General features: G+C 44.5%; 1 protein-coding gene across 3 annotated transcripts in view; it reads left to right on the top strand.

The window, feature by feature from the left end:
* Positions 1–22887, top strand: part of PLEKHM3 (pleckstrin homology domain containing M3) — a 137758-nt gene extending 114871 nt beyond the window's left edge. For 2 of the 3 annotated variants that reach the window (XM_038422576.2, XM_043505654.1), the window contains one exon: positions 11867–15433. In XM_038422576.2, coding sequence (XP_038278504.1) covers positions 11867–12044 — 178 coding nt within the window. In that variant the 3' untranslated portion in view covers positions 12045–15433. Of the gene's footprint in view, positions 1–11866; positions 15434–21306 lie in introns of those variants that run through there. The other variant, XM_043505656.1, reaches the window with a different exon arrangement.
* Positions 22888–24271: the final 1384 nt, after the last annotated feature.

The raw sequence follows: 24271 nt of genomic DNA, 5'->3' as shown, positions 1-24271 counted from the left end.
CTCTTTTTTGCTGGGCCCCCCCCTTTGAAAATATTTCAGGCTGTGATGATTTCCTCCCCCCCCAAAAAAAAGTGATAGCAAATTACTATACATACTCAAAGGAGCACTAAATGAAGCATGTAATCATTATTCCTGCAGTCAAAGGCAGTGAAGCCTTTCAAAAAGTATAAAGCAGGGTGACCATATTTCAAGTTTCCAAATAAAGGACACTGCTGGAGGCGGAGTACAGTAATACCATACCATGCCACCCTTTCTTCTGCACTGCTGCTGGCGGTGGCGCTGCCTTCAGAGCTGGGAGCCCAGCCAGCAGCTGCTGCTCTCCAGTCGCCTGGCTCTGAAGGCAGTGCCGCCACCAGCAGCAGTGCAAAAGGGTGGCAACGCTGTACTATCTCGTGACACCCCCCACACACACACAATTGTCTTGAGACCCTTTTTGGGTCAGGACCCACAGTTTGAAAAACGCTGATCTAGACACTTCTATAATCCAAAGAATAAATAGTAATAAAAACTCATGCCTGTGCAGGATCTAGGATTATTTTAATCAGAGCTCTACTGAACGAATACATGTGACATCGGCGAAAGAAAGTTGAAAACAATTTCCTATTATCACATTTTCATGTTCTTTAGGCTGAATGAGCTGGGATCCCATGGAAAAAATAATATGTGATCATGTTGTTAAAGGCTGTATCATAATGCGTACGCACAAGGGGGATAATTCTGGTATTTCCTAACTTTTGAGAGCTTGGCTTTGCAATCTTATTGTTCTTTTAATGTGACATGGGGGGCAATATGTAATAATAAATAATAATAGTACCAATATATTGCATAACAATTCTCTGGTTTTGATTTGGGGATTTTGCTCCTTCTCTGTTATACTTTGTAATGGAACAAAGATTATGTAGAGAACATGCTAATTCTCTGTGGTACTATACACCGATGCAAACCACCAACCCAGAAGAAAATATGCCTAAATCATAAAATACCCTGAAGTTTCAACAGACACTGAATAGGCCATAAAAGAGCATGAAAGGAGATAAAGCACCAGAAGGAGATGAAGCTATTTTAGATGCCCTCTTAAAAGGTTGAGAGTCAGTATGAAAACAACATAATACGTTCACAAGTTCTTCAAAAGATATTTGAAGAATAGGAAGGTATCATTAATGTGGAACATTACGACATCATTCATAACAAAGGAAACATGAAAGGCCTGAATAACTACAGACTCATAAGCTTATTGTCAATAGTATCCAGAACTCTCACAAAAGATGCAGGGACTTACGGCCTTCAACCATGAAAGTATCTCAAGTATGAATCACCTATGACAACGAGTAAGGTTAAGGAACAGACAACCAAGTGCAGCAAACTGTTGCAGATGGTCTTTTGTGGACTGCAAAATATACTTTGTCTCTGTGGAAATAGGAGCACTTTAGGAGCACTGGAAAACAAAAACAGTAGAACAGGCATATGTGAGAATCTTGAAATATGCATTTAGAAACAGCAGTAATGTTCAGATTTGAAAAGGAGAGTTGAGAGGCTATGGGCACGTCTACATTTGAGTTGGGAGGTGTGACTCCCAGCTTCTGTAGATGTACCTGTACTAGATCTGCTCAAGCTTTGTGCCTAAAAATAGCAGTGTGTCCACAGCAGCATGGGCTAACCACCCATGTACGTAGCCAGAGGGTCAGGTGGGGTGTACTCAGGTGGGGTCACTGAGAGTTAGGTGCTTCATTGCCGTTTGTGCCTTTGAAAATCTCCCCCAAAGATACCGTAGGCCAAATTTTCAGAAGTGCTCAGCCCATCAGGGCACCCAAGCAAGTGAAGAGATTTTCAAAAGGGCTTCCTTGGCACGCTGGGAGTTGAACACGCATGAAAATCTGACCCCAGTTGTGGGTGTGGAGAAAGTGTAGGCTTATGTCAACAAAAGTCTAGCAAAGACTTTTGGAAACCTGGATTGGAAAGAGTAGGAACACCAAGGAAATTGGAGAGTAATTGAACAGCCTTAGATTGATGGACGGCATTCTCTTTTTGATGAAGAACCCTGCAGCAAGGTTTACCAAGCTATTTTTAATGTTCATTGTGTAGATTCTGCTGATTCAAATTGTTGGCACCATCAGCGAAATGAGACGATTTTGACTAGTCTGTGTTGTACCCTCTGATGCCCACCATGAAATGATGGTGATTGCATTTACTGACAGCCATAGCATGGAGTCAAAACTCAGGCACCCATCTGTCACAAGGTGAAGACAGATCAAAACACAACCACTGCTGGTACTAACTTGACTGACAGGATGGCATCAGTGCCAATACATAAAGATCACATGACGGTGTCCAAGTGAAAATGATACCTGTTAAAAAACATTTGTGCATATTATGATGTTGAGATAAGGCAAAACGTTAGAGCACGTCACAACCAGTGAAAATTCAGTAACAAAAAATGATGCTAAAAATTACCTTATGACTGTAAACTCCACCAATGTTACAAACATTGCATTAGGAACCAAAGGAGCCATGTTACGTTTAAATCAATTATTTTGTGTCTCTGGCCATTGCAGCAAATACCATCAGAACATTTCACTGCACCAAGTAATGTTACGTAATGGTGGGAGAATATGTAGCCCCCTCCATGGACTTCTGTGTAAGAAAGGATAGAATTTTTGTGTACCACTTGTAGTAGTGTAGTGCCATGATTGGTAAGGAATAGCCAAGCATTTATAGCATTGGCCAGCATCTTTGCAAATCCCTGATACAGGCCCAGATTCTTGCAATCAGACTTATGCGGGTTGACCTAACACCTGCATGGAGCTGCCTTGAGGTCGGTGGGCTCTGTCCACCTGTGTGGATCTGATTTCAAGATGCAGGCATCTATGCACTATAATGCTTGGACATAGTGAGACTGAGCTAACAGCCCTGTAATGACTTCCTTGCATTTTGTTGGGTCACATGATCACCTTAGCAGTTCTTTCAGGACTAAGTTATTGGAATTTTTATTCCAGGGAACATCAATTCATCTAAAGATGCAAAGGGCAGCATGTTATTCCTGAAACCCTTTTAATATTTGCCCAGCAAGAACTGAGAAAAATCAGGGCAGGCCTGATGTATTGATATTTACGACCCCGAGGGAGACCTGAATTCGATTTCTGGTGCTGTTCTCTTGCCCCACTGCAGAAGCAGGCAGTGCATGCTACTCCTGGGGAAGAGGGAGTGTTTTTGTTCCTCGGCAGCCAGCATCGATCTCAGTGGGTCGCATAAAGAGCAGTATAGTCTGATGGTCGCATGCACTCTTCTGTGAGAAGGAGGGGTAGCCATGATGCGATTCTCCAAGGGTGTATGAAGGGAGTGCTCAAGGCTCCAACATTGCAGAAGATCCCTTAGGATGAGAGTTGAGCCCAAATCCCCCAGGAATATAAAATAATTGACTGACCACGAGCAGAAAAATTGACCCCCAGGGAGAGAGACTCTGACTCTTAGGCATGTACCCAGAATGGCTTGCATAGAAGTCTGATTTTGTTCTTCTATTCTGTCTTCTTCAAGGCAACATGTCTCTCTTGTTGTTTACTTTTTGTGGATCCCAACAAGGCCTATTGTATTTGTCTAAGGCACTGAGGAGAGGAGCATATATATGTAGAGAGAGAGAGAGAGAGAGAGAGAGGGTGGTTTGAAAAGGGGGTGTTGTTTCAGATGCGTATGAGAAATGCCCTCTCTTCAAACACAGGTGCTCCTGTTGCCCTTACAAAATACAGCTGCAACGGATCCAGATTCCAGCCATATCTGTATACTGGTGAGACAGGGGGTTGGGGTGGAGGGGCGTACGGGGAGAGGGAAGAGGGAAATTTTGTTTCATTAATCCAAATTTTAGGCTGTGTTGTAGCCAGGATGTGAGCTGTATTTGAAAATTTAATTGGTGAGATGTTATAGTCCGTAGCTCCAGATATGTATAAGTTAGGTTTGACTTTCAGAGTTCGGTTCAAGTTCACGGCTCACTCTTGGTTCACTGTTGAGCTGCTGTCCCCGTCATTACCTAGATGGTGTTCAAGTTGTGTGGCACCTGCTTATGCAGGTTGCTGAGCCATTTCACTGGCTGCTATATTTTCCTGAATTTTAACATTATGTGAAAGCTCCCACAGCATGGGAATCACGGATATTTGTAGTATCACAGCTAGAAAGAGAAAATAAATACGGCTGCAACGGTTCCTTCCGCTAGACAGCGCCTCAATCATCGATTGCCTTTAACAGTGAACAATACAGCTTAGAAATTAGTACAGAATCGGCTGTGGTGTCAATGCACGGCGTGTAAAGCAGGGCTGATGTTTCAGAGCATTACGAATCTCTCGGGATACAGGCTGCCATGTTTAGTAGTGTGCTCTGGGTCAAGTGTAATCAGGAGCACCTGCAAACCCAAAATTACATTAACCAATTATGGGAAATAACCCACAAGCCCTTATTAATGATTTCCTGGTCTTAGGTCCCTGCCTCATGGACTTGGAGAAGGTAGAAAGATGTTCTAATTGTTAAATACAAATGTGTATCTATCGACAGATCCGTGTCCATAGATTCTGCAAAGTCTGTATGCCGGGAGATGGTCTCACGAAAACATTGTCAAGAGGAATCACTAGGCTGGGAGTTTTAAGCCCAGCAGCCATTCGTGTTTTTGATGTATGCTGGTAAATTAGATTTCAGTATGAAGGAAGAAGCAATGTGCCTGAAGTATTCCCACAGGGATCTGCTTTTCTGTCATGGTTGGAAGATCTTTCCTAGTGAGCTGAAGTGTGGTCAGTCAGTTGATATTGGTAACTATTGGTAGGTCACTTTCATTTGTATATATGGCTTGGTACTCTGGGCTGTTGAAAATCATCTTTTGTATTCTCAGATACAGTGGGCCTAATTCTGATCTCTCAGCTGTTTTGCCCTAGGGAACTCACTCGTTTTCGGTGGAGTAACTCTTTTACATCACTGCAGTGCGAACTCAGCATCAGCCACAGTCGGTGTCCCAAGAGTTTCTGTGGCAATGCTAAATTGGCATATGTATTGGAGGCAAACAGAAAAGAGTTCTTTTGAGTACAGTGGTGTTGTGCTCAGCCTGCTGTTGGGGCAGAAAGCACAGGGGCATTTGTGAGAGAAGCTGAGAAACGGGCTCTCAAGGTTGGCATCGTTGGGGGAACAAACAGAGCAATTTGTAAAGGACTTTGGGGTCCTTAGGGATCAAAGAGAAGACCAATAGTCCTGGACCAGGATTGTGTGACTGCAACTCACACTCCTAAATAAGTGCAGTAAGCTCTTCGGGCCAGGGACCATCTTTCTAGACTGTGGTTGTGCCATACCTAGCACAGTGGGGGCCCTGGTCTGGAGTTGCCGCAGTCCAAATAATAAATCAGAATAACAGGAAATTTCTTTCCACTCTGTTTTCATAGAATATTAGGGCTGGAAGGGACCTTAGGAGGTCATCTAGTCCAACCCCCTGCTCAAAGCAGGGCCAATCCCCAACTAAATAATCTCAGGCAGGGCTTTGTCAAGCTTGACCTTAAAAACCTCTAAGGAAGGAGATTCCACCACCTCCCTAGGTAACCCATTCCAGTGCTTCACCAACCTCCTAATGAAAAAGTTTTTCCTAATATCCAACCTAAACCTCCCCCACTGCAACTTGAGACCACTGCTCCTTGTTCTGTCATCTGCTATCACTGAGAACAGTCTAGATCCATCCACTTGTTTTATACATTGCTCTAATAGCTTCCCAGATATCGAGGTCAGGCTGACTGGTCGAAAGTTCCCCGGCTCTCCCTTTCCCCCCTTTTTAAAGATGGGCACTCCACTAACCCTTCTCCAGTCTTCCGGGACCTCTCCTGTCCTCCATGAGTTTCCAAATATTATTGGCAGTAGCTCTGAGATTTCTTCAGCTAATTCCTTCAGTACCCTCGGCTGAATAGCATCTGGCCCCACTGATTTGAATTCATTCAAATTAGTCAGAAGATCTCTGTGTTATTTACTTATCCTGATCCGCATCCCTTCCTCTTTATCATCTCTGGTAACTTTGCTAGTCATCAGGTCACATGCTATTTTTTGTGAGAAGACTAAAGCAAAATAGGCAATGAGCAGCTCTGCCTTCGTATCACCTTGTTACCAGCTCCAGTGAGCAACAGGCCCACAACAGCCTTTATCTTTCTTTTTTGCCTGACACATTTGTAGAACCCCATCTTGTTGTCTCTACCATTCCTTGCCAGCTGTAACTCATTTTTTGCCTTGGCTTTCCTGATTTTGTCCCTACATCTTGAGTATTCCCATGGATACTTCCCTTGGTGACATGCCCCTCCTTCCATTTCCTATATGTATCCCTTTTGGGTTTTAGATTGCTAAAACAACCCTTGTGCAGCCACACTGGCCTCCTGTGGCTCTTCTTCTCTTTCCTCTGTGTCAGAATAGCTTGATGCTAAGCCTCTATTTTACATCTTATAGGAACTGCCTGCCCCCTTCAACTCCTTTTCTTAATTGGTCTTTCCATGGGACCTTGCCTACTAATTTCTCTGGATTGGCTGAAAGCTGCCTTTCTGAAGTCGTGTCCTTGTTTTGCTGTTCTCATGTCTCCTTTCCTTAGGATCTTGAATTCTATCAGATCATGATCACTTCCTCTCAAGCTCCTGACCACCTTCAGGTTCTCAACTAATTCATCCCTGGTGGTCAACACCAGATCCAAAATGGATGACCACTTAGTTGTTGCCTCAACATTTTGAATCAGAAAGTTGTCCTCTACACATGCTAAGAACTTGCAGGATATATTACACTTTGCTGTAATAGTCTTCCAACAGATATCAGGGAAGTTAAAATATCCCATTAATACTAACTCATTCCTGACATCCCAACTGTCCTCCACTGTCTGTATGGAGCACTCACCTCTCTCCCTCCTTCCCATCTCTGACACCCTGACTGTCCCCAGTCCCCTCTTATCGCTGACATCCAAGACCTCTACCTGCTGTGTCTGACTAACCTGGCTCCTCATGCAGAGCAGTTCCCTGCATTCCCACTCTGGCCCACTGCCCAAGTAGGGCATGCCAAAGGGTTTTAGTGGAGTTTAGAGGACTGCCCCTCTGTTACTTTAAAGTTGCCCATCCCTGTGCTAAGTAATAGATTTAGTTGAAAATGCCTAGAAAATTCACTCTTTACCCACAGATTATTTGCTCTAAATTGAGGGAAGATTCTTCTCATAAAACAAAGATAGTGAATTCCCATTTTAAGTGAAAACCTGACCCAACCTTAATTTCAAAGGGGCTGTCAGGAAAAAGCAAAGGGAATTCAACACAAATACTGGTGAAGCTGTAAAGTACTGTCCGCATTGGGATAGGAGACTATACAACTGGCCAGGACTGAGGGGGCTGTGTGTGCATAGGGAAGGCAGGGGGGTTGTGGGTCAGGATTGAGGGATACCAGCAGAACTGGGGCAGCCCAGAGCTGTGATAGCAGGGAGCTGTGGATCAGGATTGAGATGCATCTACAGAGCTGTCCCTATAGGAAGCCCAGGACTGGCAGTCAGGATTGCAAGGTGCCAGTGGGGCAGGAACAGAATAGCAAGAAGATCTAAGATCATTAGAGAGGTGCATGAATTGAACCGGGGAGGATAGAGATGGGGGGAGCTTGCAGAGGAAATGCCCACGAACTGCACCAGTTTTCCCCTGGGCACCTCTCAGTGCAAGGGTCATGATGCTCAAGGGAAACTAGAAACAAGAACTGCCCAGGCTATCAGGAGCCACAGACATGGGTTAAAAAAGGCTGGCAGCAGGTTCTGGCCAAGCGGATGAAAGGGCAAAGGGCCTGGAAGAGGATAAAAGGGGTTGGTGCAGTTTCAGGTCCCAGAAACCCAGAGAGTATCAGAGCAGGGACTATTTAGCACAGTGCTGTCTCCAGGAGATGAGCATTTGATGTTGCCCAGGAAGCTGTAACCTCCCACTAGACCATTTTACAGCACCAAGCAAATGGCAGACAGCAGTCCGCTAACAGCCTGAAGCACCTCTTCTCTTACACATTTCATCCTAACATAATTGAACTGTCTCATGAGCCAGAGAAGCACCTCATCCTTTAGGAATCCTGCTGAGCTTTTTGCCACAAGGCCTTTCTGCTGCCCGGAGTTCCAGGGTTTGTGATGCAGTGTGTGCAATACTGCAGGAGTCTCTCCTATGAGATCATGCACAACTGCCATGAGGACTTGTCTAAGAAAGCAACAGTAGCTGCACTGCTCCCAGATGAGCATCCAAGGGGCATTATCGTAGGTTTCCTTCCAAAGAGGGACACTTTGTGGCAGTGGATTTGTCACCCTCTCAAAGGCTCTGGTACCATGGGGTGGATTTAACCATGCAGTGAAGACTGCTGAATGGCTTGTGTGTTTTGGATTCTGCAGACAGTAGGTTGATTGCCAGACTGTATAGAGGAGTAGCAGTGACAGTAGTGTGGAATCCACCATCCCATCCTCCAACGGAAGCAACAAATTGACCCAGCCTGGTTTGTTACTTTCTTAACTACTATTGTACCTTCCCCATGCAAAGCTGCTGTTATAACAAGAGATGCAAGCTCTATAACTCCCACAGTTTAAATGGAAGGCAGCTGCAGGCAACTTGTCTGGGGTGAGGGATCCTTGATGCTGGGATGCCCTCCCCTTGGTATACCAGAGTCAGAGCATGCTGCAACTTTGCTCTGTGGGCACTTGGGGGAGGGCAGGTTAAGCCTGGTGTGCATGCAGCATTACTGCTGTTGGGGACAGTGCTGTAACCGATGTGCTGTTTGCTGAGGTTTTAGAGACTGGGCTACGTGCTGAGGAAACAGCAGGAGCCAAACATGCACGCTCCAAAGCGGTGGCCCAGCCATGAACTAACAGACATGACAACGTTTTAGGGGAACTGAGAGCTGTTTGTTAATTTCACAAATGATCCTCATCTGAGCATGTTGCTGAGTTACAAAGCATTTGACAAATGAATTTGTTTTAATTTTGAAATCTGTAATCCTTTTTTTTTTTCCCTCCGTTAATGACCTTTGGATAGCAAGAGCAGGTGCGGTTGGCTCCTCTGTAATCCGGCAGGCATCCATTTCAACAGCAGTGCCTGATAAGTTTTGTCACTTTCCTGAGTGCTGGGGAGAATTATCAAGAGGGGGAAGGGAGTGGCATTGAATGAACACAAAATTACACTCATCATCAATCATTAGTCTCTAGCAACTTCCAGAGAATAGTAAATCACTGACTAACCAGGGAGAATTAGCTTGATAAAATCACCATTAGTGTCAGTTTGGAATTATTTAAAGTTTTAAAGGGCATGGCAGTTTTCTCTCTCTCTCTCTCTCTCTCTCTCTCTCTCTCTCTCTCTCTCATTCATTTGTATCTGTGCAGATGTGTAATAGAAGTGTGTGTGTGCATGCATGTGTACATGACCCTATCCAGCAAAAGCACATGCTTAACTTGAAGCATGCGAGAACTCCCACCGAAGTCAACGGGACATCAAGCTTAAGCACTTTGTTGGATACAGGTTGTAATTCTCTCTCTCTCAGAGAGTAAGAGAGGCGGATCTTGGGGCAAGGTAACATCATCCTTAGCGGGAGCGTGGGGCACATCCTCATCTGGTGCAAATTGTTGTAGCTCCATTGACATAAGTGAAACTGACAATTTACACCAGATGAGGATGTGCCCCTATAAGTCGTCCCTGGTCCTCTTCCCAGCCATGTGGCAGGTGAAAGTTGGACAAAGCTTTATACCCACAGTGTAAAGTGCAGTCAGGAGCTGAGAGGCACATGAGGAAATGGCTATTTGTGCCTGGACTTCCCCCAGTGGTGCCAACCCATTATTCAGAAATCATGAGCTGGCTCTAAAAACCATCCAATTGGCTTGTTTTTAAATAAATGTATGGTTTTTCTTATTTGCCTCCTAATGTTTCTCAGCCATTAGGGTGCCACTCGCTTCCCATTTTCAAGCTTTTCTCCACAATCCTGGGGATTAGAAATTTACTCCTTTTCACATGAAACCTGAGGACTCCCACACAATAACCTGCCTCCAGCAGCTGGGGATTAAAGAAAACACCAAATATCACAAGATTTGTGGTGAAATCATGAAAACTGTGAATTTCCTTAAGGACTCGTATTGTACTCTTGTCTTCATTATTTAATACACCCACTTCATCTAAAATTATTTATCTCTATCCCTTTTCTTATTTGGCTACAAAGCTGCATGATGTGTTCGTCCCTGCAGCTGGCTATTTACGCTGAAAAGATGAGACTTTAAAATTGCTTAGCTCTCCATAATTATTGTAATGTTACACGGCTCTTGCATTAACATACTGCACAGCAGAACCTAATTCAGAATTAGTGTGTTGATGTCATTGTCTCTGAATGGTTAAATAACAAACCACTCATTTTGCTGGGACGATGGAGTCTTCTAAATTTAAAAAGAGAAAAACACTGTTGTAAAGGAGGGTGAGACCAGAAGGGACCATCACAATCCTGTAATCTAAGCTGCTGCATAACGCAGGCCGAAGAATAACACCCAATAACTTTCTGTGTTCCCTTTGTACTTGGTTGAATATCTTAGTTTTCTTCTGTGGTAGAAGTGGACAGCAGTTTTATTCTTCGCAGAACAGCTGGCCACTGCAGTGGAATTCCAGTGAGAAAATGTCATAATTCCATTGTTCCAAGCTCTGAAATATGCATTAGTAGAAGTGGAGACAATCACTTCGAGCATGCAAACTAAAGCAGAAAACTTGCGTTTTATAAAAGAGCAATGGGAGAACACAATCTCTCTATAACAGATAAATATACCTATTCCCTAATGAGCCCTGGCATTGATGCTTAACAAGATGAACACTCATCATGGTAATAATTAACATTAACGGAGCAGAAATCCTAGGGCAGGTCCTCAGCAGATATACATGGGCGCTTTGATTTCAATAGAGCTGCGTCTGTTTTTTACAGCAGCTGAGAATCTTGACCCGTGTGTACTGTGTAGTGCCTTTTGCTTCCTATTATTATTATTATTTATTAATTCTTTCATTATTATTTATTTATATTATCATAGCTCTAGTCATGGACCAAGACCCTCTTTTGCTGGACAAACACAGAACAGAAAGACAGGCCCTGCCCCAAAGAGCTTGTAATCTCAGCATGAGACAAGAGACAACAGGTGGATACAGACAGACGGGGGAGCACAAAGAAACAATGAGACCATATTGGTCAGCATGACAGGCTGTGTTCTCAGCATACCATAGCCTGACTATTGTCAAGTTGTGTGTAGACATCACGACAAAGGAGAGCCGTGAGCAGGAAACTGAAGGAGAAGCAGATGTTTACAGGGAGCTCCTCCCAAGCATGCAGGGCAGCATGGGAGAAAACACGAAGGTGCTTGTTGGACAAGTGGACAATGGAAGCTGGTGTAAAGGGCCAATCGGAATCAGGAGCTGACCTTTCCCTACTGAATGAGAGAGAGGTCAGGAAGGGCCTTGAAAATGTAGACAAGTAGCTTATGTTTGATATGATGAAGAGGGAGTGAGTGAAAGAATTTAAAGAGAGAGGTGATGTGGTCAAAGCAATGGGCTAGGAAAATAACCATGAATAGCTCTGAGTGGGAAAAGATTGCATTTGTCAAGGCCAGAGAACAGGAGGTTGCTGTGTTCGAGACATGAGATGATGAGAGCCTGGACAAGAGTCTGAGCTATGTGGGTGGATAGGAAGGGTTGAGTCTTAGGGATGTGAAGCAGAAAAAAAATCTGCAAGACTTATATGTGAGGAAAGGCCTAAGCTACCAGAACTTTTCCAGCAAGCATTTGCTGTCCACATCTCCTATTCTAATCAGTTGCATGCGATTGGTCATAATGTGTCTTTCATTAACAGAACTAATTGGTGTTTGCAGGTGTGAGAGCTGTGGTGCTGTCTTCCACTCTGAGTGCAAAGTGAAGTCTGTCCCGTGTCCCAGGTGTGTGCGCAAAGAGCTGCAGAAGAAGCAGAAGTCCTTCTGGAGGAGACTGAATGTGGACGAGAGCCTGGAAGAGTCTTGCACCATGTTCGAGCTGTCTTACCAGAACACATGACTTCCCTTAGGCACTGGCTGAAAGGAAGAGATCCTCTTCTACAGTCAACAATTCAAGCAGCTTCTTAGCTATTCAGGCAGCAACCTGATTGCAAAGATTTGCCTGACCTTCATCCTGATTATCGCTTAGCACTGGCCAAAAGAGCCATGAAACCTGGATGGCTTTAGAATGTCAACAGCCAAATTGCATTTTGTGGTGAAGTTGAACCACCAGATCTCATGAAAAATGTGGCTTGCTTGAAATGTTTTTGGTCAAGCTCATTAACTCTCAACCTCTTGTTTTCCACCTCAGGAGAAGATTTTCCTCAAGGCAGAAAAGATTTCCTGCCCCAACCACATCGCTATTATTTTTGTTGTTGGTCAGAAGCAGTGAATCATCTGCTTATTTAAGTCTATTATTTTTATTAGTCTTGGCTGAGGCTCTGGTGAAGTGTTTTTCAGGAACTGAGAATGTAGCAATGGTACCATGCCCACCTGCTTCATCTGATGCAGGTGCATGGATCGTTTTTCTAATGGCTTTGGGGTTTTTTTTTCCTCCACCCAAAGAGAAAAGAGCTTTTCATGTCAGATTTTATTCAGGATGTTTTCAAACGTAAGAACCAGGAGAATTCCTTTAGGTGTGTGTTTATATTTATAGCTATCCCAGCAGAATACTATATGATCAACAGAGGACTGATTGCTATTTTTGGCTGGGGTGGCAATTCCATTCTTGCCCTGTTATTGGAGCATCATATCTTTTGCCTGCTGCTACTGTCTACGTGGGCCTCTGTTAATGGGATGTTAGTTCAAATCCCTGTTCCATTCACATTCATAGCCATTTTAAACCACCAGATCATTTTGTTTTTTAGATCACCTTATATTAATGAGCAGTGCTTTATCCATAGGAGTGATAAACATGCTTCCCTTACCTGAATCTGCTAGAGCTACAGGAAAAGATCTCTTCTGCCTTTAATATATATGTGTGTGTGTGTGTGTGTGTGTGTGTGTGTGCGTGCGTGCGCGCGCGCGCAAAATTTCCCTAATCATGAAACATTTAATCTTTTTCCTGTACCCTTCTTGTGCATTTTGTGTGCTGCACTGGCCCCTGGCAGCATTATGCAGGTCCAGGGGGACTTTGGTACTTCAGTAAGAACTTACCAAGGGAAAGGGCAGTTCTCGGAAGTGTATTCTGCCCCATATACCTGGAATATGGGGAAACATGGAACACAGTAAGTCATGTCTTCTGTGCAAAGAGAATGTGTGATCGATTTGATTGGGAAAACGTGTATGTTTCACCACTGACAACGTCTTTCACCCCAGTGAGTCTTTGAGATCGTCTTCACTTGAATCCATTAAGTATCTTAAGTTTTTCTCCGATCTCTACATCAGTATGTATATTACATACATATGTACTCGTGTGTATATTTATAGAAAGCAAGTACAGTGTCAGGAGAAAAGTTCACAGACTTTTTGTGTGCATGTGTATTTATTTATCGCTCCTCTCTAGCTGGTTTACTAAATGGCAGGCCACCAACCTATGCTTCTTAGATAATCACCTAGCCAGTAAGCTTCCCTCCTCCCTGCCACTCAGGTTTGACTCAGATGCCCCTCCATCATGATGGAGGGGTGGCAGGGCCAAATATGAGCAAGTGGTGTTGCAACCTGGCCCACGGGGTCACAGCGCCACTGAAATTATAACAGAGGGGATGCTGCCCTGAAATCTGCTGCTCTGGGTAGCTACCAAGTGTCCCTTTAGCTAGAGTGGTCTCTGTGCCTGGCCTAGAAACCTCGTATGGTAGCTGTTGTATTTAAGGGAGCAACCAGAGCCCTTATCATCAGAACTTTGCATTAATTGATGGAATGGTTTAAATAAAAGAGAAGGGAGTATAATACTTATAGGAAGTGGTTGGCAAGCTAAAAATGTATCCTCTCTTCTATTCAGACACCAGTGTTTCTGTTTTCCAACCTTTGGAGAGTGGGGAAATAGCTGAACCTGAGCTTTTTCAAATGAATAAGCATCTATTATACATATACGTGTTGATTTGGAAAAGCTTAGGTTCGGTGGGGTGTATCGGGGTAACTATGCTTCCACAGCTTTTAGTTGGTTTTCATTTTAATGAAGATAATGCTGTCTGGTTGCCCGACCTCGTAGTGAATTGCTTTGGCCAAGGGAAGCATAGAGATACCCTTGTTTAATGTACTTGGTCTCTGAAAATGAGCCATGCATCCTTCCCACTGCACGACCCCTCCTCCCAGCTCAATGGACTATACATGAAATGCTTTGTTTTCCAATATGGTTCCTAGAGCTTGCTCCGTGGGAGTCCTGCTTGGCTCCTCCGAGAAGAATTCCCTGCTCCATCGTTTCGTGCTCACGCACAAATGCAAACACTTGGGGAGATATTCTGGAATTACAGTCACACAAACAGGAAATGGCTACACAAACAATCCGGCCCCACAGCGTGTTTTCTGTGTGTGTCAGTTAGACCAGTCATGAGACAATGCCACCAGCCCGGAAGTGAACCTGATGTGGCTGGTGCAATTTGGAATTAATTTCAGACCTAATGGCAGGTCATGCAAAAAATGCCAATTGCTGTTTCCAGAGCATAACATATTAGAACACATGATAATTTACAGTGATGTTTCACTACCAGGCATTCGAGTGCATTTGCACACCCTGTATGAGAGCAGAGGAGCTTTTCAGACTTCATATGTTAACTTATTTGACATGTGCAACATCCGAAATGTACCAGTGCTTTGCTGGATATTTTGGGCCAAATTCTGGCATAGTCCCATTGGAGTTATTCTGGATTTACAAGAGTATTATTGAGAGCAGAACTTGGCCTCTTAGCTTTAAGATGTACAGCAAAATGGAATAGCAAGTCTGATGTAAAGAGCAGATCTGGAGCGGCTGCCATCACCCCGACAGCAAACTACACTAGCACATCACATTGAGTAAGAGCTGCTGCCAATACCAAAGGTTTATGTGAAGTACTGTCGTACAGCAGTGTTAAAAGGGAGCCAGTTCCTGGAATGGAGCCACATTTGCACCGGTGAAACGATAGACTTAACTTTTCTCAGTGTGGAAGAAGCTTTCTTCTCGCGGGAAGTCTTGTTCCTTTCTCCATAAGGAGTTAAACCCAGTTCTATGTCAGCATGCCTAGCAAAGTACATCAGAGGTTGTGTCCTTCCAGCAGACTCATTGATGAAGCACCCAGTCCTGATTACAGGAGGAGTAGAATTGGGTCCGTATTAACTTTCAGCACCACAAGGCAAAAGCATAACTTTAAAATTCTATTAGTAAAAAACCAAAACTGTTCCTCTACTAAGTATACACTGGCATCCACTGAAAAGGGGCCGATTTTCTGCAACAACCCCCTGTCTACACAAGAAGCAATCTGTGATGATGCATGACTTCCAACAAAATCTCCCAATCCAGCTGCAGGGATTTTTTTTTTTTTTTGGAGAGAGGGGGGTTTTCTCTGTAGTCTCTGCTGTAGCAACATAGCTATTGGCCATTGATCCAGGAGAACAATTCGTTGCCCGTTCTGCCTGGCTCCTTAGACATCTTACACATAGATGGACTCAGAGTAGCAGCCGTGTTAGTCTGTATTCGCAAAAAGAAAAGGAGTACTTGTGGCACCTTAGAGACTAACAAATTTATTAGAGCATAAGCTTTCGTGAGCTACAGCTCACTGAAGTGAGCTGTAGCTCACGAAAGCTTATGCTCTAATAGATGGCACTGCCACCTGCTCCTTGTTTGGCATAGACCACCAACTGGAAAAGGACATGGGATCGTTCCCTGAGAAGAAAATCCATTTCTCCCCGGAGTATAACTCCTATATTTGTGCTTGCGAAATTTGTGCGGAAACTTTTCATTGTGAATCAGAAGTAAAATGCCTTGACTTGTCTTCAACACAAGGAAAACACTCCCTCTGCTACAGGGGGGAGGGTTATAGAAGATGCTCATGATGATCCATGCAGTTACCACTGTTATAAGCTTGTACAGAACTAATAGTCACTGTAGATCTAGCGTGCTTTAATGAAACAGCTAGATTATAGCCTGATCCTTATGACTACTTAGAACACTTTGAATCTTAGTTTAGTTAGCCTGAGACTATTTTTAAACTAGTAGAGTTTGAAAAAAAAATGTATGCAATTCTCTCCCCCCGCCTTATGGAGTAAAGACATAGCTAGAAAATGAAAGCTGTAGCTTTTTTATGTTGTCAACCACTTGAATGAAATTTCCCAAATCTTGCTGGTCTTGAGTGGGTGCACTTGAAACAGTGGGCGTCCTAATTTCTTCTGCAAAGTGCATTTGTCCAAGCATCAGGTTTGGTTTTCACTGGTGTCTGTTAACAGTTTTGCTCCTGTGACCTTAAGGTTTTCGTGCTGTTGTCACATATGAGAAACAAGGGATTTCCCAATGGATAGGTTTCACCAGTTGTTGCGGAGAGATCTTTGGGCCCGATCTGCAACATTTTTTTTCTCTTACACGCGTCTACGCCCTTCCTGCTTTTTGTCAGTCTCGGCTGATGAGAGCTGATTTCTCCATCATGTGACACAGTGTCCAGACTGGCACATACCGGTCCAGTCTCATTTCTTGGATGCTAGAAGCTCGCAATTGGGTTGGCTTCTGAACTATTCGAGCTAAGGCTCTTTTGGCGAGAACTCTGGCCCTGATCACCCCTTCAGGAGTGGAGAATGAGAGAGCTGCTGGTGGCAAGTCTTTCTCTTAATATTTAATATCAGTAGCTGTGTACATTCTAATGTATTGATGCCTTGCAAGTTACAAAAATGGGAATCCTCGTTAAAATTAAATGGGGAACCTGAGAGCCTTTCATTTGCTTTCTCCCTATGGAACAAAACCTGTCTTTGGGAAGGTCATGTCAAGATTGCAGCTGACTGTTGGTACCTATAGAAGGGATTTAATGGACTAATTGTTACAATCTTAGCTCTTGTGCTCTGCTGCCCTGCTGAAAGTGCGCTTTCGCTCGCTCTCTCTCTCTCTCTCTCTCTCTCTTTGTCTCTCTCTTTTGTCTTCCTGAGCTCTCCAGCCAGACTTCCAGCTTCGTAGCTTATTGTATAGCTATTGAACCAGTGGAGTCTGGTGGTACCGTCTTCATAATTTGCCTTTCGATTCTCCCTCCCCAGTTGGAGTGCCTTACAGTACTGTATATTAGGGTCTTTGTTCCTGTGTCACGGTTCCTGACGGAAGCTGCTATTTGATTAATTTGTAGATCTTAACTAAATCTCCTGTTAACTCCCCATCCCACCCCCGCAGGATCCTCACAGACAGGATATACCAGCTCTGCATACACCAAGCTCTATGTAAACCTTTCACTTTTGCTTAACTTGGTGCCTTAATTTCCAAAAGTGAAGGATCTCTGTCAGAAACATGCTGTCACAATTAAAAAACACTTTGGATTGGAGCTGTCAACCCTGGCTCACATTGGCATCCACTTTACCAAGAACTGTAACAATGAGGTTTCGTAACTACCTGTACTTTGGATGGGGATGTTTTGTACGGGGAGGTAACTCACTGTTTATTACCTGTGATCAGGAGAATTCCTTAGCAGGCTTCTCTTCACGAGGCAATTAGGTGGTGTTAGAACATGAGCTTGAGGAGTCGTGTTGACCAACACCTCTTTGTAGTGTAGACCGGGACAAGTCATGTTTAACATTGTGCCAGCCAGTCTTTCTGGAACCATGGGCTAGCCCAAGACCTGCTGACACAATGTCACACATGACAGCCCGTCTATGCTGATTGATTGATGTTATCCTAGAAAAGCAGTTAAACTGCTTACGTCCAGCAAATAAGCAGTAAACCGTACCAATATTTGCGCCAGCCTGGGGAAAAGTCTGGCCACCGGGTGTGTCCTTTTAAGCCCATCTAAACCACTAGCAGGAATCCCATTTAAAAATGGCATTCTCGTCCCTGTAGTTGAGCAGAGGGGCTGTCACATCATAAGATCACATATTGACTTAAAGTGCTGGTCTCCTCTCAATCCCTAAGGAAGGGCAGTCACCCACATCACAGAGCCACCAAACATTCTGGCCCGGTCAGGAATCTCAAGAGAAACCCAGGACAAGAAAGCCAGAGTCATCGCTGGCCGGAATCAATGTGTATTAGGGCAGTGGTTTTCAAACTTTTTTTTCTGGAGACCCAGTTGAAGAAAATTGTTGATGTCTGCGACCCAATGGAGTTGGGGATGAGGGGTTGGGGTGCAAACCTTCAGGATAAAACCTGAAGCTAAACTGAATCAAGCCACCACCCTAAGACAGTGGTTTTCAAACTGCAGGTCGCAACCCAGTACTGGTCTCGGAATGGAAGGCACTGGGTCATGGTGGCTCTGGTCAGCACTGCTGACGAGGCAGTGAAAAGTCCCGTCGGCAGTGTTGCCTGGCTAAGGCAGGCTAGTTCCTCCCTGTTCTGACACTGCTGACCAGGAGCCGCCTGAGGTAAGCCCGCGTCCCAATCCCCTGCCCCAGCCCTGAGCCCCTCCAAACCTGGAGCCCCTTCCTGCACCCCAAACCCCTCATTCCCAGCCCCACCCCAGAACCTGCACCCCCAGCCCAGAGCCCTGACCCCCTCCTGCACCCAGAACCCCTCCCACACCGTGAACCCCTCATTCCTGTCCGCACCCCGCAGCCCTCACCCCAACCCTCTGCCCCAGCCCTGAGCGACCTGCAGTTTGAAAACCACTGTCTTAGGGTGGTGGCTTGATTCAGTTTAGCTTCAGGTCTTATCTAAATGCAGGTTTACGCTGGTTTAACAAAAGGTATGATTTCAGACCGATTCTAGTGACATTGGTGCAAAAGCCTGGGCAGATACTCAAACCAGTTTAAATCTCGTTTATGCCAAATTTGCTTAAGTCAATCCCTTACCTTCTTGTACTAAGACAAAATAAGAAACTTATTAAAAGAATTGAGAGCATTTACACAGGGCTCTGCACCAGTTCAACTAAATCAGTTTCAAAAACAATTTAAGTTAAACCAAGGCAACTTTCTTGGGTAGACAAGATCTAAGAAAAGCCAGTGTGGGGAGGCTCCTACAGTTTGCATTAGCCTGAACCCACTCCCTCCATGATCTCCAAATTTACTCACAGTACTTAAGAATCGTGGATTTTATCGATGGTGATGTCTCTTGAGTTTGTACGGTCTTGTTCATGGACAGTCATCATGGTCTAGCTGCTAACCTAAACCTCGCCTAGGTTTAGGCAGCCTTGTTCATGGACAGTCATTGTTGTCTAGTCATCGTTAGTCTAGCTGCTAACCTTTTGTGTTTTTTACTTTTGACAAGGAATTTTTTTAAATTATCCGCAGCTGTTGAGTCAGTATCCTTAATTTATGATCAACAAAGGTAATGTTATCATTTAAGCTCAGTGAGTTGAATTATATGTTGACAGTGTACCTAGGTGGGGGTTATTTGTGACATAATTTCAGAGCACCTGTCCCTTGTGTATAAAGCTAAATCTAAATAAATGGTATAAAAAAGTCTCCTTGGCACCATTTTTTCTTTTATTGAAACACTGTGGCATGAATAGGGTGATTGAGTGATTGTTCAGGCCTTAAATCTAATCAACCTTCAAACCCTAGCCCACTGGGGAAAGTCCTCTAGATTCTAGCTAATAATAATATTTTTCTCTTCTTGGGTCAGATCCAATGCCATGTCTATAATACAGAGACTATACCAGCATAGCTATGGCACCGTCTCTATGCTGGCATAACCCCTTAGTGTAGATGCAGTCTATGCCAAAGGAAGTGTTTTTTCCATCGCTGTAGGAACACTACCTCCCTTCACGATGGTAGCCAGGGTGACAGAAGCATTCTTCCATGAATCCTAGCCACATCTACACTGGAGGTTAGGTTGCGATAGCTGCATCACTGAGGGGTGTGGATTTTTCACACTCCAGAATGACGTAGCTATGTCAGTCTAAATTTTAAGTGGAGACTTGGCCTAAAGCTCATCGAAGTCAATGGATTTCACTGAGCTTTGAGCTTTAGTCCCTCCCATCTGAGGATCTCAAAGCACTTTACAAATGATTAAGGACTGGATTTTCTGAGGTGATGAGCACCTACCACTCCCTTTTGCAATTAATGAGAGTGGTGGCTGCTCAGCAACTTTGAAAACCAAGCCATAAATCTCTCACTGTCACTGTGAAGTAGAAAGACCATACTACCCACTACTGAAATGCAGCCACCTCTGGCTTGTCTGCCTGACAGAATGTTACCATGTTCAAATATGGTTGCCAAGAACTCTTAGCTGACAATGATTGAGCAGTCAGTATAGGCAAGGGGAAATAGTGTTCACCACTGAGTCAGCTGGTGTCATGATCAGAGCCCGTCCTCACCTGTTCCTTACTTCTGTAGTCTTCTCCTGTGGGAGAGCAGCCTCATGAAGAAACAAAGCAAGATTTTGGAAAGGGGTGGCAGGATACTTTAGTCCAAGGGTTTGTAAGAACTTGGTAGTGCACTGATCTTTCATCTTTGGAGACCTGGGTTCAAATCTTGATTTAGGTCACAAGTGAGAACAAAGGCGATGATCACATTGGTGTGCATCACAGAGTACAATGAGCTGTCTCAGTTCCAGGAGGCACCCCTGGAATTGCCTCCGCTGTTCTGCATCAGCAAGAATATGATAACTAAGCGTTTCTCAAATTTTAAAAGACAACATATATAAAAATGCCCCATCCCTGGCTTTGTGGACAATGACAATGTTTTAATTTGCTGTATTATGCTGAAGTGCACTTGGGTTCATTTCTGTAAATATAATGTTTAAAAATCTACAAGGGCAAAGGTTAATAAACTAGATCGGCCTTGGAGAGGTATGGGAATTTGAAACAAAGTGGAAGCCCAGAGCACTTAAATCCCATTATGATGTCATGGGACTTAGGTGCTTGAGCATCCTTAGGCTCAGTAGCGAGGCTGGGAATTTAATGGATATTCAACTACCCTGTCACCTCTAGATATGGTCCCTCCAGGTCAAGGTTAAGGCACGTTAACCTTGTGGGGAAGTTTTTAGTGCCACTGTCTCTGCTCTATCAGGTCTGTGCATCCATGCCCCAGGAATGGGAAGCCAGAGCTTCTTGCCAGCACTAAATCCACTATTTAAAATACAGGAAGAAAAAGATGATGAGAAAATGGGACAAGAAGGGAAGTGCCTCTAAATATCTATGGGTGACTCTTGTGTTGTCACATCTTAGACCAGAGCGATTCCTCCCCCACCCTCTCTCACTCAACCCTAAAAAAAATTCAATCAGGAGTGTAAACCCTCTACTCCTCAGATGCCTTTGGACTTCATCCCCAGCTGTGATAAAGAGCAATGAGTTAATGTTTGACTGAAACCAGAGGAGCCACACGATGTAACCGTGTTCCTGATAAGACCTCCTCTTACCTCCTTATTGCCTTACAAGGTGAGTGAGTTGTGTTTCTACATCTTCCCCACCTCTCGCCTTTTCAGTCAATAGGATTAGACACAGCAGGAAGTTTTGGCTCATCACTAGGCATCAGTGGGAAGCAGAGGGCCTGATGGTTGGGAAGCAGCTTTATTCCATCATGCGCCTTTTCATTTTATGAGCGTTTAAATGAAGTGGGCTGTAGCCCACGAAAGCTTATGCTCAAATAAATTTGTTCATCTCTAAGGTGCCACAAGTCCTCGTTCTTTTTAAATGAACCAAGTTGTCCAAAAATATATTCCATCCGCTGTCAGGGGCCATTTCGGGTAGGAGGAATGAGGGACCTTGATTTCAGTTTGGGTCAATAACCTCATAGCTGTGATTTTTTCCTGCCCCTCCCAAACTGTAGTGCATAGTAAACACTTTGGAACTGCCGCGTTGCAGTAAAGTATAACTACTGCAATAAAATCTTACCTTGAAGGCCCTTGTTTTCCTTGCAGATGGAGTAAGAATGTACTTAACTGCTACTTATATTAACCCGCTCTGTTTACTGCTCAGTGGGGCTGAGCTTTACCTTCTTCAGCCCAGGCATGGAAGGATGTAGAAATGCCCTGTTGGGATACGGTGAGCTCTCCGGGCCCCACGGGAACCAGGTGCCGAGTGAGATCAGTTGAGATCAGCAAGCTAGGGACAGTGTGCCTCTCCCCTCCCAGTGTGCTGTCAGTGAGGGTGACATGGGTCATAAATCAGAGAGGACCTCGTGGGAGATAAAGCTGAATAAACCCCTGCCCCAGCCACCCTTCTGCATTGTTTTCCTCCTGGTGGGTTCATTTATATCCCTCATCCTGGGGGCACCCCATTTCTAGAGGCCCCTCTGGGAGCACCATCACATGCAGAGCACCCCGTCGCTGTATCTCTGAAGTCCAATCCGCTGGGAGAAACCAGCTGTTCAGGGCATATTTGCCCTTTCATGCCCTATTTGCTCTACAGCAGAGTCAGCTGGACCAACTCAAGATTCTTTGTAGTCCCAGCCCCTTGCTCTCAAACCACAGTGGAGGAGTCACCTTATAACCACTCTCGTCACCTGAGCATACTAATCTACCCAGAAACACTTTTCCTCATTCAAAATTCACCCTTTCCGTGCCTAGGGCCTAATGATTCGGCATTGGGTTGCGTAGGAGAAATGATCCCAGCACTGTGCTCCAAGTCTGCTTCAGCATCTTGTGATAGTCATTTGCGACCAGTGCGAAGCGGGTATCGCAGGCTACCAAACGAGAACACATCGGTGTAAATGACTTCCCAAGGCTCAGGGCAGTGGAGAATTGGGCCCTTCTTCTCTAATAGTCTTTTCATATCGGAATTGAAAGCTTCCACCTAAAATGTGAATTGGACGTGCCCAACGTCGTGCCTGCGTTATGCAGAAAGTCGGACTAGATAGATGGTCACAGTGGTCCCTTCTGGCCTTGGAATCTATGAACTTTAATAATCTTTCAGTTACTCATTTTTTAACAGGCAGTCCACACAGTGGAATTAGAATGTAACCTTTCTACCAGTTGTAAGTGACCACAGCAAGGGCCAGGTTCAATGAGTCTACGGGAACCTTTCTAAAATAAAAGTAATGTATGGCTTGTGCCCCACCCAGAGCCAGACCCCAGCTCTAGGGAACTAACATTTTACCTCCCTCATTAGCTTCCCTGGGGTTTCTTCCCTGCCCGCTTGGCATAAACAGTACAACATAAATAGGGCCCTGCCAAATTCACAGCCATGAAAAATGCGTCACGGACCATGAAATCTGATCTCCCCCTGTGAAATCTGGTCTTGTGTGTTTTTACCCTCTACTATACAGATTTCACAAGGGAGACCAGTGTTTCTCAAATTGGGGGTCCTGACCCAAAAGGGAGTTAGAACAAGATTATTTTAGGGGGGTCGCGGAATTGCTGCCCTTTACTTCTGTGCTGCCTTCAGAGCTGGGCGGCCAGAGAGCAGCGGCTGTTGGCCAGGTGCCCAGCTCTGAAGGCAGCACCCTGCCAGCAGCAGTGCAGAAGTAAGGGTGGCAATACCATATCACACCACCCTTACTTCTGCACTGCTGCCTTCTGAGCTGGGTGGCTGGAGAGTGGCTGAAGTGAGGGTAGCAGTACTGCAAACCCCCCCACAATAACTTTGTGACCACCCCCACCTCCACTCCTTTTTGGGTCAGGACCCCTACAATTACGACCCACGAAATTTCAGATTTAAATAGCTGGAATCATGACATTTATTATTTTTAAAATCCTATGGCCATGAAATTGACCAGAATGAACCGTGAATTTAGTAAGGCCTTAAACATAAAATTCTGGAGAGAAATGCACTGGTGTGAAATTACAGGTGTAAATGAAGCAAGAGAGCTAGCTTTTCACCCCTCGGGGGAAGTAGACCGTTCCAGCCCTCTAAGCCATCTAGCTCTGAGACTTGCAATCCTATTGTAGCAAAATGACCAATGATGGGTGGGGCTGAGAACTGCTGCATGAACCAGTATGCAAATCATTTCTGGGAAGGAAAAGAATTCCTGAGGTTTTGTGTACACAGTTATGGTTTGTCTTTTAAAAGGGCTCCTGATTAATTAAACAGCAGCCAAAATAGCTTTTCAGACACCAGGCTAGTCAGGAGGGTCTTGTGTTACCATCAAGGAAAAGAGCTGGAAAGCACATCAGCTAATCAGGTGTCATAAGTCAAACCAGACAAGGTCTTCACAGTGTCTAGGATTCCAGCCATTTGAAGCACAGACAAATAAAAACCTGGGCATTGAGTATGCTGAAGAGCTTTTTCATTGCCTATAGTAAACGACTCTTGAATTTCTGCTGTTGAATTGCTC

The sequence above is a fragment of the Dermochelys coriacea genome, chromosome 11 (genome assembly GCF_009764565.3).
Source record: "Dermochelys coriacea isolate rDerCor1 chromosome 11, rDerCor1.pri.v4, whole genome shotgun sequence".
Classification (NCBI taxonomy): Eukaryota; Metazoa; Chordata; order Testudines; family Dermochelyidae; genus Dermochelys; species Dermochelys coriacea.
The sequence above is the reverse complement of the archived record's forward strand: the minus strand, read 5'-3'. Positions and strand labels throughout refer to the sequence as shown.